The sequence below is a fragment of the Chroicocephalus ridibundus genome, chromosome 4, assembly GCF_963924245.1.
Source record: "Chroicocephalus ridibundus chromosome 4, bChrRid1.1, whole genome shotgun sequence".
In the NCBI taxonomy this organism is placed as follows: domain Eukaryota; kingdom Metazoa; phylum Chordata; class Aves; order Charadriiformes; family Laridae; genus Chroicocephalus; species Chroicocephalus ridibundus.
The window spans coordinates 47,092,074-47,105,971 of record NC_086287.1 but is presented as its reverse complement, the minus strand read 5'-3'; the positions used below and the strand labels follow the sequence as shown (position 1 = coordinate 47,105,971).

Sequence of the window (13,898 nt, the reverse complement as noted above, 5' to 3'; positions counted from 1 at the left end):
GAAAGTAATTCAAGAACACAAATTCCAAAACTGCTGTAACATCAGCTTTTAGGAGGCAATTTAACAAAAACTTTCTATGAATTTAGCCTCATCAGACAGTAGGTGTAAGGACCCTGCCAAGTTCAGCACTGACCACATCCTGTATGACATCCTGTCGAGCGTCTTCTTCTGACTGGATCGTGCGATTCAGCTTGCTTAGTACAAAGACACGGAGCTGCTCACTCTCCAGCAGACGTCGGACTCTCTTCATGTTCAGCCAGCCAACACCTTGCCCATCGAGAACATTATGTACCACCTCCTTCAGGAACTGCTGGTTCTCACTGATGGATTTAAGAGGAAGCAGGCAAAAGTCAGTCATCTACTTACCTTGGCTTGCATGGGAAGGGGGATATGGCCAGGACACACAGAGAAATGCATTTCCTATCAAAGCTAAGGTTACAAGAAAAGAAGTTCAAATTAGCTCTGCGTGCTGCTAACATAACTGCACACAGCCCAAGCTCTGTTCTACAGGTGTAGTATCAAATATTTTATTTTGTCCATTATTTCCAATAATAAGCAGTAATCAGATTTTCCTCTAGTCCCTCTAGCTTCTCACCTTCACAGCATTCCTCAGAATCCACAGGAATCCTCTATGCCACAACCTTCTCCCACAACCGCCTTGTCTGACCTGTAGGTTTTCCTTGAAAGAGGAAGCGCAGCACTACTAATAGTGCTACTGCAGCAGCCTTGGCACGTGTACTGCTTCAGTTTGTTTTGCCACAGGGAAGGGAATGGTAAGAAGAAGGGAACTCCTGTGCAACCTGCTGCATTCCCCAGTCTGAACTGCAGTTATTGTTCTCACTTGCCTCCCAACCCCAGCAGCTCCAAGTAAATTCCATTCTACCCATGACTGCTACATAAGAAAGGGAGGAGATGGCCCAGGCACAGGTCAGGTAACGTTCTGAGTCCCTTCCCAAGGCTAAGAAAAATGTTTCACATGAATTCATGGAATCAAACTGCTTCATATGACTCAGCTGATCCCCTGCATGGTGCATTAAAAGTCCACTGGCTAGACTACCTTGTTCAGAACAGACTCAATTACAAAGAATAAATGCTGAGTTAAAGTAGGATTTTTTGTCTCAGACACAAAAAAATATGTATGTGCGCTATTAACTGTAAGACGATCTATACCAAAACTTCCCGAACAATAATATGTGCAAGCTTTGGGCCATAGAAAAGTGCTATTTCATTTTCAACAGCTAGACTTCTGAGGAAACACTGGCCAAGTACGAGACCACTCTAACAACACCTTATACTCCAAAAGCAATGAAAAATATTACCTGGAATTGCTAGTTCGTCCCTGAGGCGATGGAGATTCTCTTTTCACTGTTGGGCTGTGCTTAATGACTGAGGACTTTTGATCCACAAGGGCTCGTCTGTTTCCTAAACAGGAGAGGAATAAGGATGAGAGGAAGGGGTGGGAGGAAAACAGTCTGATCCCAGGACAGTAACAAGCAACGCTAAGGTTGGCTAACACACCTATTCAAATTACAGGTAACAGACTTTAAACAAAATGGAAACTCCAAAAAAGCAGCAGCGTATATCATATTCTAGCATCACACATCGGCAGAAAACAGTAATGGGAGTAATGCAGAGAGAAAAAGAGAAGATGGTAATGGCAGCAGGAGGTGAAGGCAGGTACAGTTTGGCTGCTCTGCATGCAGTTCCACAACATGAACCATCTTCAAATTAGTCACTATATGTAAAAGCATAATGCATTGGGGGTGACTAGTACAGATCATGTGGTACTGGTTACCCAGTGAGAAAGGTAGCCCAAAGTCAGGCATAGGGAATGCTGGAAATTGTTATATCATGCACAGCTCATGCTGTAGGGAACCCACCTTCATTGCTTACTGGGCCAGCTTCAGTAATAATCTCCATTATAGTATTTAACCCAAATACTGGGACACAAAATATACAATTAGTAGTGTACTACAATATCTACACTCCCCACCATCAGCATCAAAAGAATACAACTACCAGCTTCTTCCCAGCCCTCCCTCAAAACAAAACCCAGATGACGCTAGAGCAGGAAGGATGCTTGAAAGCCCAAGACAACAAGGGCCAGTGTAATTAATCTTAGAGATAGTGCTTGACTTGAAATTTGGCATCGTGGAACCAATGTACTGCATCTTCAAGGACATTATTGCACATACACTATTTCAAGGGCACTATCAAAAACATCCGCATCACCGAGGAAAAAATATCAATGGATGTGCATGAAATAAAAATTAAAAAGGAAGATGGAAAGTGGTCAAACAGCAGCAATGAGATGGAGTCCCAGCATTATTTCCCATTACAGTTAGAAACACAGGGTACCACACACACTTGGTAAGAACAAGTTAATGCAGCAATTTTGTACCTGTACAACAAAGACAAAAACACTTAAAAACCAGTGAAGTGCCCAGTGGGAATCCCAGTGAGCCAGCATGCACACATAAATGAACACAAACACGCACACACACGCGCACACTTGCACATGCATAAAACAGACTGAGCTACTCTATGGAAATCCCATCCTCACATCTGCATAGTAACATTAAAAGCCCTACAGGATTACAATAGTTGACAACAGAACACCAAAGTGCAGAAGATGAGGCGCAAAGCATGAACGTGGAATGGCAAACCCCATCACTGTTTTCTTCCAATGCATGGAATCAGTCATTAAGTTTACCCATGGAAATAACCCTCACATGAAGCAGGTTTCTTATCCAGTACAATTGGACATGAAAATGTAACCAACTGGTAAAAGGTTGTCAAAAACAGCTGTGCAGAGTCTGCTAGTGTTTTCACCATACCAGTCCTGTTCCTCCTCATTTTACACACAGGGAATGATTATTTGTCTCAAAAACAAAGTCCAAAGCAGAAACACAAAAACCAGCTTTTGGCCTTTGTTTCTACAAGGTCAAAGGTCAGCAAAACATCATACCAACCTTCATCCACATCCCTTCCCACTTCCAGATTAAAGTAATCTTTACCGATGAAAATGATGAGGAGGAAAAAAATAAATGAAAAAAAATCAACATATTAAAACAAAAGCAGTAAGTTCTACTCAGATAGAATAACTCAAAAAGTAAAATAAAACCTTTGCCCAGTTTAGCAAGTGAAAAGGTCTCAACACAAAAACACCAGCAGGAGCTCAGTCACCCTTCTGTTCTTACATCTGGTACAAGGATGACCAGGCTGTCTAACTCCCCATGGTAAGAGGACCGTTTCTCTAGTGCCCATTCAGACATGTTACCTAGTAATACCGCACGCAAAGAGGAGATGTTCCAATGAAAAGATTGTGCACATAAGTTGTTAGGGATCGATCTTTACTCTGAATGAGATGAAGTATGGTTATAATTTCATTTTGATCAGAATTTTCTATTTAGTGAACTGAAAAGACTATAAACAGTTTTGAAATCCATGTAAACTGCATTCTCCATGGGAGGTTGGCTTTATCCCCACTTACAAATGCAGCATCGTTGCTCTAACAAGTTACCTAAGGCCAATCATGAAGATAGTGACAGTACAAAAGGAGGACCTACCTCTTGGTTCCCATTCTTTACACTAATATTTAAAACGAAACAAAATACAAACCAAAACCAACGTTCACAGTGTACCCGTTAACAGCGGCTAGACTGGCCAGTCCCCCATCCCAACATGGCCCAGTTGTTGGGACGAAGCCTGACCGAGAAATATCAAGACAATTTACTGCCTTGATACTTAAGACAGTTACTACCCAAACCACCAAAACACGTCACCCCCAGGATTCCTTTTAGGGGTAAGACCTCAGCCTGCCAAGTCACAAGAACCATAAAGGCTGTAAAAGACAAGGGGAAAAACGGTTACCTTTCAGGCTGGGAAAGGGAGTATTCTTGTCTCTCCCAACTTTGGTTGGTAGGGCTAAGTTGGACAGACTGAAACTTGTGCTGTGGTTTCTGTACAGGCTGCCTATAACAGAAGAAGAAAACAATTAAATGCCTAATGCTCACTACACACACCCGAACTTCCTAAACTGCCTGTAATTCACCTTCTTATTCCAGACCCTTAATGATGAAGTTCTTTATTACCCAAAGTCTCACAAGCATAACATCGTCTCATTAAAATTGCAACCACATCTGTAATCAGATTATTCTAAATTGTACAAAAACATAATTCTTAGCTTTCATGTTACACTCATTGCTGTTGTATCTTTGAGTCTTAAATGTAGCAGCAATATCCATCTGCACTTAAACAAATAACCTCATGTCAGCTGTGTCTTCAAGTTTGATTATCTTTTTAGAAGCAAATGAACAGTAGGGGCCACATTAGAATGCAGGATGATGGAAGATCTCCAAAATATGTAATTCTGAAGTGAGGACTGTGCATTGTGCTTGTGAAACACCTTAAATCTGCCACAGAAATGTCCCCTAAAATAGAAGCTTCCCATTTATTCAGAGAAAACAACGGTTCTTCCTAGTACAGACAGATCTTAAGAACATAATAATGCATTGTCAACTGGTTAAGCCTGTAGATACCCTGAAAGCATCTCATGTAGATCAATGAGATGATTAACACTTCAAGATGTTCATTTAAAATGTCAGCATACTATTTTGATTTGCTTTGGTTCTTTTTTTGCAGCCTTACTTTAGTAACAATCATTTTACCAGAAACATCCACTATACTTCTGCACTGCTGCAAACTTCTTGCACTGATCCCCACTATAGTGCAAGAGTCAACTGGCCATACCTTCTTTCACTCATTAAAAGAACTCTAGATTAGTTTTCCACACCTGTGGATTTTATGATTAAAATAGAATTAAAAGTAGGTGAGCCCAGTCAAGAATTTGAATTTAGCACCTAAACACACAACATGGTAGCATGGAAAGCATACTGTTGGTAAGATTTTTGTATCAACTTCATGAAATTGCACAGTTTTTTGTTTAAATGAAACTGAAATAATTTCTAATCTGTGTCCTAAAGCGCCATATAACTCAAGGGCCTAACCACATAACCCAAGTCTTTCTTACTGAAAAATACATAAAGCAGTAGTTGTCAGCAGTAGTAAGTTAAATAGGTCCTGTGGCTCCCAACATGACTTCTGGAGAGCTGGTAACAGTTTGCCAACCAAGTCATTCTCTTGACTAGCCATCCCTCTATTCCGTCTCCCTGTAAATTCTAACATTATAAATAAAATCAGCTTCATGAATGCATAGTACATACTTGCAAAAGACATGATGCCCCCAAAACCTTCACTGCTGTTGTTGGAGACAGTAGAGTTTGGGGAGCTGGCCCTCGAATCTGAATCTGCATCAGAATCATTGGCCAGTTTTAAACTGTTTGGACGGAGTAACTTCTGAGACCTTTAAAGAAATTAAATACAACTGTTATTAGCTTTCCCTCTTCCCACCCCAAATCAACACATTGTACGATTGTGGGAGATCGATGCTAATCTCATTCCTCATCAGTTTTCACTACACTGCCCTTACCGTGTGGGAAAGAAAAAACAAGACAACAGACAAAAAGAGAGAACTGAAGCATCTTTGCATTCAGGCTTTCATTACCTTTCAGGGCACGCTGAAAACTTGTCTGCAAAAGGGCGTTGGTGGATTTGGGCAGCGAAAGAGTTCTGCTCTGAGAGCAGTAACAAGAATACCCAATGTCATCAATCACTATAGTATCTTTCCCACAAAAGACAAAGCTTCACAAAAAACAAACAAAACAAAAAATCGCTCAAAGGTTTCCAGAAATCAGTAGGTGATGTACTAGAATGTTTCTAGGAAGAACGGATAATTCTGTTAGCTCCTACTGCTTATAGAAAAGCAAGGAACCGAGGGAACTGAGCAAGTGCCTTTACTCAAACCAGAAGGGTTTACAGAATTTCAATATTAAATGGAAGTCATCAACACTACATTTTGGGCGCTAAAGACATTTGAACGAATGAACATTAAACTACATGAAGCAGATGGAAACCCCAAAAGTGCCGTACAGAAGGACGGGAGACAAGGAGGACTTGCCTGCTTCCATTGAGATTCTGGTTAAACCTTGGGGTGTAGCTCTCTTCTTGCTCATCGTCTTCATCCTCCATAGGAAAACCATACTGTGGTTCGAAGTATGGATTGTCATACTCTCGCTTCCTCACCACTCCTTCTGAGGAGCTCATGCCGCCAGCTGCACTGTCGCTCTCACGACGATCCAAGCTTATCTTGGGAAAGCTTGCTTGCAGTGGCAAGGAAGGGAGGTGGTTTGAAAAACCAGCAACCAACTTCTCTTCCATTTCTGCTGAATCTGCTGACTCCTGTGGACCAGTCAAATCATTGATCTGTTCGCTAATTTGCGTTACATACAACTGAAGGGCAGGACAAGAACAATTATTTCAAACTGGGAAGTCAATAGGGTCCTCGTTGTTTGTTACTGGGCCCCCACCCCATCCCCATTATCTGTGGCTCTAATCTGGGATTTTATATACGCTGCAGTATTTGTGCATTGTTCTAGGGACTTACTCCCCTGTAAAACAGATCTTACTTGTAAGCATTAGCTCAGGATAACAGCTCTCCATTACCCTGTTTTGTGGTTATGCAAGCAACTCCCATTCTTCCTAAATGACCACAGATTCCTGAGTTTCCCCACCCCACTCCTGTTCCTCTAACCTTCAGGTCTTTCCAGATTTTGTAAAAGCAACGCCTCTAGTCACAAGCAGGACCACGGCTCTGTTAATGCTGTATTTTTCAATACATGGGAGCTTTTATGTACAGGAATGCTCTGTCCCAGCATAAGAGGGTACCTGTAAACTCCACCTTGCCCAGAAAGAACATGCAATTTAATCTGTGCCTGGTTTCAGAGTCCTATTAGCTTCTGCCCTTCTCAGAAAGAACCACATGTATTCTCCCATTCTTTATATCCTAATACACTGATCTTGGGGCTGAACTCATCTCAGTACACACATGATTCACTCCATGGATGACAGTGCTGGGGCTGCTACTGGCTGTAGTACTGGAACTTGAACGAGGCTGGTTGTTCTCTTGGGAGTTTTCACTGTCCATGGCCTGTTCATCCAGATCCCCTGAATATTCTTGAAAATCATCAAATTCCACTTCACTAGCATCACCAAGGGCTGCGTGAGTCAGGGGGTCAACATCTGCAAACACATCATTTTGCATTAAAGAACACTGCCTTTCTCAGCTTTCTGCCCATCTAACTAAAGATCTCTAGCAGATGAGGACTGCTCAGTAGAATAAACTTGCATAAAAACTTAGGTTGTAAAGGGCTTCTGGAGGTCATCTATTCCAACTCTGCTCAAAGCAGAGGTAACTTCAGAACTAAAGCGGCTTGCTTAGGGATCTGTCCCACCGAGTTTTGAAAGTCTCCAAGGCTTAACATTCTGCTGTGATCCTGGGAACCTGTTTAATTACACTAACCATAAAGATCTTTTCCTTATGTCCAAGTAGAATCTTTTTTGTTGCAACATACGATTATTACCTTTTGTCCTTGAGGACATAGGAAACATGTTGCCATTCCTAGATTTAGTTTATTGAAGAAAGTAAGAGTTTCCCCCTCTCACAAGAGCGGCTATTGCTGCAACCTCCATATAAGGCACAGAGAATGCATTTTCCTGTCCCCACTAGGATAGAAGGACTCATTAAAGCCAGCATTGAGAACCAATATGTTGGGGACAGGACAAAGCTCACACTCTGCTGCCCATATTGCACAGTATCTATCAGCAGCAGCAGGTTGTTTCCAGATCTAGTGAGCCAGTTTTGTTCAGCAGCACCTATTTCTCTTCTTCCTCCTCCTAGTGTCCTTTGAAGGGCACTGTTTACAAGCAAGAGAAATGTCTTTTTTCAGCCTACCACTGGATACTGAAGAAGGAGTATAGAAGACACTTTTACCTCAGAGCAAGACTACAATAGTTTGATTGCTCTGATTCAGGGACTCAGGGCAGGTATTTTTCCCACAGTGCAGATGAACGGGGAAGAGGAACCTATGTGTCCCTTGTGAAAGTAAAGCTCAAAGTTACTCACTTGGGGTATCACCATTAATGTCACATTTCATCATCTCACTGACAAAGTCACCGAGGGAGGAGTAGGAGGAACTTGAGTCGTCATAGTCGACACTGTCACTGCCACTGCCACAACAGGTGAGAAAGAAAGATGAGTGGCAGCATAACAGCAACAGCAGGGCCCGATGTTTCAAAGATGTGAATCAGCGCTGTTTTCATGTGTGTCTTAAAAACCTCATGATATTACAGACCATACAGACAAATTCCTGGCAAGAGTCAGAAGCCGGCTTCATGAAAGGTCAGAGAAAATGAAATAACTTTGAGGTACATGAAGAGACAATATAGGAAGACATTTAAAGGCTCCCAGCAAAGTTAATGAGGTCAAGCGTAAGTGGGCAGGGAGTAGTGTATTAATTTGCAGTGTGCGAGTGTGTGGGATGACTTCAAGGGAACTGGAATTCACAGTAAAAGCATTCCTTTTTTGTACTAATGATAAATCCCACTCTGTCAGGACCACTCGTGCTGTGTAGAACATAGAAATGTGGCCTGAAAGATCTCACAGCCTAGCAGAGAATGAAGGATAATAAAACTAGATGCAAAACTCTGGGAAATATGGCAAAAACTACTGTAACAAAAAAGTTTACTCTCACTTTACTGAACACACAAGAAGGTCTCAAGTAGTAGGCAGTACTAACGAGCTTCACAAAACTATGTGCACTGAGTAGTGATTTGAAAGAGTGGTAGGATGGATGTGAGTACTTGTAGTACTGCAACAGAAATAACCAGCATGGAAGAAAAAAGCATTAGGGCAGGAGGAAATAGCAAATGTCAAGTGGCATAGAGGTAGCAAAAGAAAACAGGAAAATACAAATGGAGAATCACATTAAATGAAGGCTTGAGAAGACCCTAGCAAAGGGTTAAGAGGTTGCTGTGATGACAGAGCAGTGAGACAATTTACTTTACTGTCAGTATTCTGCCCAGACAGAAGAAATGAAACAGCAACCTGGCAGGCTAGAGGAAAAGGCTGCAAACGAGAAGTAGGAGGAGAGGCCCAGCAATCTGAAGTAACTATCATGTGACTACGGTCATGCTCCCCACTAACCTGTCATCAGTGGGATCAGAATCTGTTTCTTTCTCTACTGGGACATTCAGTGCTTCAGCCAGCTGTGAATTACTGTCATAGACACGATAATGGATGGGCTGCAGCTGGTGCGCATACCACTTCGGTTTGTCACCAATCAGTGCTGGATCAAACATGTCTGCACAAAAGAACAAGGAGAGAGTTAATTCAACTCATTTATTGGTGTCAAAGGCTTCATTCACAGTGAGGCTACTCCTTACTAAGTCTTGCACAAAGAAAGTGACAATCTCTACTCTAAGAAGGCTACAAGACATCTTCTCCACAAGTTAACAAGACAAGAGGCAAAATTAATTGGAGTGAGTGGCTAACAGCCGGGCTAACTTGGTAGAAACACAAGAGGACGTACATAAAAATAGAAAAGTGTTCCTCAAACTGGATTTCCCTCCCCAGCAGGAATAATATGGTGTTAAACAAAGCCCTTCCCTAGAATCTCTCTGCTTTTTAAGCTCCTGCATTACATGGAAGTGCAGGAAAGGCAAGACCAAAACTTACTGTTATGAATTCTTTGGAAAGCATAGTTAGTAGGGTTGAGCGACCATTCTCCAAAGTATTCTACTGCCTGTGTCCTGGAAAGCTTATCTGCAAAAGGTGTTTGCTTAGGCCTAGAGGCAAGAAAAGAATTTGCCTGGAAGGCCACCACTGGTCGTGGGAAGAGACGAAGAGTACGAGTATGCATCTGGAAACCTTGCAAAACATTTGGCGAGTTGAAGAATCTCACCATAGCAACCCTAAAAAGAAACAGAGGACAATATATCAGATAAAAACACAGAACACAAGAGAAAAGACGACAGAGAGCCTTTAAAAGGTATGCAGTAGGCAATGTTTCAAACCTTTGAAGAATGGTAACCCAATACAAAAACCCCTAAGTTTTCTTAGAAAACAGTTGGGTTTTTTTAAAACAAAAAAAACCCCACCACCAAAAATAAGAAATCACTTTGTTTTAATCCAACACCTCAACACCAAGACCCACCCAATAAGGGACATCATTCTCATACCCACTAGCTAGGGTGACAACTAAGTCTCCAGCTTTTTTTGTAGTTCAAGGCTTATGATTTAAGCTAAGGATACAATATCAGACTAAATCCAGGTAAGGAGGATGATCTATAGGAAAATGCAAGAAACAAAACAGCCCCCTCAAGACACATAGTTATGTTCATACAGTTAATAGATCTGAGATAAACACTGTAATTTCTGTTCTTTTTTTCCCATGATGCAAAGTAGAACCTGCAGAAGAACCTGGAAGATGCTGCTTCCACCACAGGACCCGCAGAAGTGTCTGTGCTGCCTTCAAGTGCAAACTTTATGAAGACTCAACACTACCTTCCTGTTCAGCCTCACCTGGTAGCCACATCCACAGAGTCCACATCGTTTCCATAGATCAGAGGGTTGAATTCTGTGGAGGGAGTAGACTGCAAATCATTCTGCGGTCTTCCTAGCAACAGTGGCACCTCCTGCCCCTCATGGAACTTCTCTAGATTAAGAATGGGCTGAGTATTCAGGCTCATGCTGGCCAGTGCCTAACGAAGGACAACATTAAGCAGACATTCAGCAAGAAAAGTTATTTAAGGAATAAGAGAGAGATCAGAGCTACCCTGCCCTCTAGGCAATTGCAACAATTGTGCATGCTCCATTAGTTTGCCTTAAACCATCTCCTACACTGAGTCAACAAGTCTCCAGGCCCTTCTTTATGCAGATTGTCAAAACAATCTCCTCAATGCTGAAACAGTCCTGGAGCCAGCCAAGGGGTAGCATGGAAGTCCACTTTGCTAGATTGTTCATGATGTGAAAACAGATAGTCCAAATTGGACCACTATCAGTATGGCACTGTGTACATCTTATTGGAGAGTTTTTCCCATGTGTAATTTGAATACATCTTGGGACCTAGAGGCCTTGCAACTTGGCCATTCAACCAGTGAGTTTGATATCCCAGGACAATGTGAAGACACCTTTACCCAGGCATCTGCCTGTATGTCTGCAAACCTCCAGTTCCCATCTGAATGAGGTCTTCATCTCTCCATAAAGCTACCATCCTCTTCAACCCTTGTAACATCTCCAGGGAAATGCAAGTGGTAAATCAGTCCTGGACACCCAGACCTATCCTAAATCTTCCTCATTTCTCCTATTTGCCCACTGAGTCTTCATCTTTTTATTTCAAAAATATATAAAACAAAACAAAAACCAAAACTCAAAAGGAAAAGGGTAAAATGGAAAATTGAGGGGAAAAGAATAAAATAAAGAACCTTGTTGTCAGGAGTGAGCAGCTGTTTCTGAGTGATTGCAGTCATGCTAACCAGACACTGGAGACAAGATGGAAGATCATATGATAACACCAGCAGCCCATCAGAGCCAAGACGAACACATGACCACAGAGAAACAGATGGAAGACAAAAAAAATATCTATTACTACCAAATATCACAAATGAGAGGAAATAAAAGGGACCACAAAATAGGCAGATCTTGGGAGAGAGGTGTAACTGCCCCACCCCCAAACATTCATATCTGGCCACTTTGGAAAGCGGAAAGGCTGCTGTCCTTATTGATGCAGCTAAGAACTTTCTATTGCAGTTTAAAAGCAGTTATTTTGTTTTATTCATTGACACTGAATTTTATTCACTGACACTAAGACCCTAAGGCACACAAGGCTGTTAACCTTAGTGACATGGGATGCAATTTAGTCTTCTCTACTTTGTACAGCAACGAGCAGCACTCCTTTTCCTTTGCCAATGGTCAACTCTTAATGATAATGCCTATAGGAATACATTAGGGATGTAACCTGAATTTGGGTGAACACTCTGAGAATTTTAAATCCGTCTTCAAGGAAATTGCAGTGTGTTCTTCTGATATTCAGCTTTGCCTTAGTAAGACAGTTTTGCCTGAAATTGCAAGGGGGTGAGGCAGAAGTGGGGGGAAGGTGGATCTAACAAAACTTCAAGCAACACATCGCTTCCATCTGTGCTGACAGCAGGTACTGGGGTATCATAGAGGTTACACACTTTGCTCTCCTGCTCTACGAGGAGAGCGAAAGAGCAGACCTCATCACATTAGTAACACACTTTACCTTTAGATACTGCATGCAGCGTGCATAAGGAAAACAGAAATAAAGAGATAAAACCTGCTTGACATGATCAGCGAGGATGACCCAAGCTGATTAATGGCTTAGCAGGACCTGAGAGGAGAGACTGAGACCTCACACACAGATCTGTGAATGGAGGGGAAACAAAGATGATCATAGCTTGATGGATCAGGTCAGAGTTTAAAGCCTACATGGCAAATGTAAGCAGGAATCTGGAACTTTCTGCACCAAGTGGAAACAAGTTAGCCCCAAAAAACAGTACAAAAACAGAAACCATCTGTTGTGTCCAGGAGCATTTCAAATTACCCCTCAACTGGCTAAGAAATTAACTGCAGTTATAAGCCTCAGTGACCACTCATTTTTCCAAATTAACTTGTTCCATTAAGAGAGAAAAAGCAGCAACTGGATACCTATCACTTAACTTCTGTATCAACTGATGCCACTTTTCAAGCTCAAAACGCTGCTGTATTCTAACACGGAGGATGTTCTAACTGGCCAGCTAGACAAAACAGGCATCTTAAACAGGGTGACAGAAAATTACTAGTCCTGTGCTTTCCTTACAAGTGCCAAATGTGGAAGCAGCAGAGACAGCAATAGATGAAACAGGTAACAAAAGTCTGGAGAAACTACAGAGGTCTGAAACAAGGTAAAAGTCTCAGATTTAGGTTAGTCAGGAGAAGACATTGTTAGAAAGTCAACAGCTCAGAGAGCTCAAACGAAGCTACCCCTACAACTTCATTTAATCAGCCACCCTATTGATTAGTCCACCTCCACATTCAAAGAAGTAGACCTCTCCATGACTGACGAAGGGGCACTTCCTTGAACAAGAGTATTGTAGTAGTCTGATATGTTTTCACATCCATCTGATGTGCCAGGATACACACCTGCTTTTAACACATTTTGCTTCACATTTGCTGACTTGCATTCTTGTCTAGAAGAGCTGTGCAAGACTACAACTGCTAAGTTCTACTGAATCTTAGTCCTTTCCCCAAAGTGTTTATTACCTGTTTCAGATGCTTTTTCAGCTCTGAAGCTTCTGGTTCTGGCAATGCTGGCAAAGCTTCTGCATTTGTGGGAACGATCACCTGCAATTAAGCACAGCAACAGACTGAAAACTCCCTAGCTGTAGTCATTTCCCAAACAGAATCTCCTGAATCTCCACCACTCCAGAGACCAAGGAATGAAAACCATAAATTAAAATAATTAATAAAAAACCTCCACACAGAGATACCTGCATCAAACTTTGATTTTCACTTCTTTATGCTTGTTATTGTTTACAATATCACAAGCAATAGAGGAGTTACTTTGTCATTTATGACAAAACAAGAGAAGTCTGAATGAACCCACACTCATTCCTTAGAATTCCCATCAAGTAGAAGATGTTATACACATTTCCCTTGAAATGGCCTTGCTCATGCCCACTAGAAAGCAGAATACATGGTCCCATTTGAATCATGACAACCAATGCTGCTGGAAGGCTCTTACCAGATTGAGTTTCTTTGGCAGGGCTATGAGACAGGGTCACAATTACTCAATAAGACAGCTTTATCATTTGTTTGAGGATTTATCTTCTAATGATATAGCCAGATAGATTAACTGAAAAAGAATGCCTTATGAGCAAAAGAAATGGGGACCTTGAGACACAACAAGGAGCAGAATCCTAAAGTTTAAGACAGGAGTGGC

General features: G+C 41.8%; 1 protein-coding gene across 24 annotated transcripts in view; it reads right to left on the bottom strand.

Moving 5' to 3' along the window:
• Positions 1–13,898, bottom strand: part of MADD (MAP kinase activating death domain) — a 77,815-nt gene that overhangs the window by 41,069 nt on the left and 22,848 nt on the right. For 5 of the 24 annotated variants that reach the window (XM_063332025.1, XM_063332016.1, XM_063332020.1 and 2 more), the window contains exons 7-20: positions 13,220–13,300; positions 11,383–11,439; positions 10,481–10,659; positions 9,635–9,870; positions 9,105–9,260; positions 8,024–8,131; positions 6,947–7,140; positions 6,020–6,351; positions 5,226–5,365; positions 3,874–3,975; positions 2,973–3,011; positions 1,881–1,940; positions 1,320–1,422; positions 134–320 (exon numbers count right to left, since the gene is read on the bottom strand). In XM_063332025.1, the coding sequence (XP_063188095.1) occupies positions 134–320; positions 1,320–1,422; positions 1,881–1,940; positions 2,973–3,011; positions 3,874–3,975; positions 5,226–5,365; positions 6,020–6,351; positions 6,947–7,140; positions 8,024–8,131; positions 9,105–9,260; positions 9,635–9,870; positions 10,481–10,659; positions 11,383–11,439; positions 13,220–13,300 (1,974 nt within the window). Of the gene's footprint in view, positions 1–133; positions 321–1,319; positions 1,423–1,880; positions 1,941–2,972; positions 3,012–3,873; positions 3,976–5,225; positions 5,366–6,019; positions 6,352–6,946; positions 7,141–8,023; positions 8,132–9,103; positions 9,261–9,634; positions 9,871–10,480; positions 10,660–11,382; positions 11,440–13,219; positions 13,301–13,898 lie in introns of all 24 variants that reach the window. The other 19 variants (XM_063332009.1, XM_063332017.1, XM_063332024.1 and 16 more) reach the window with 10 other exon arrangements.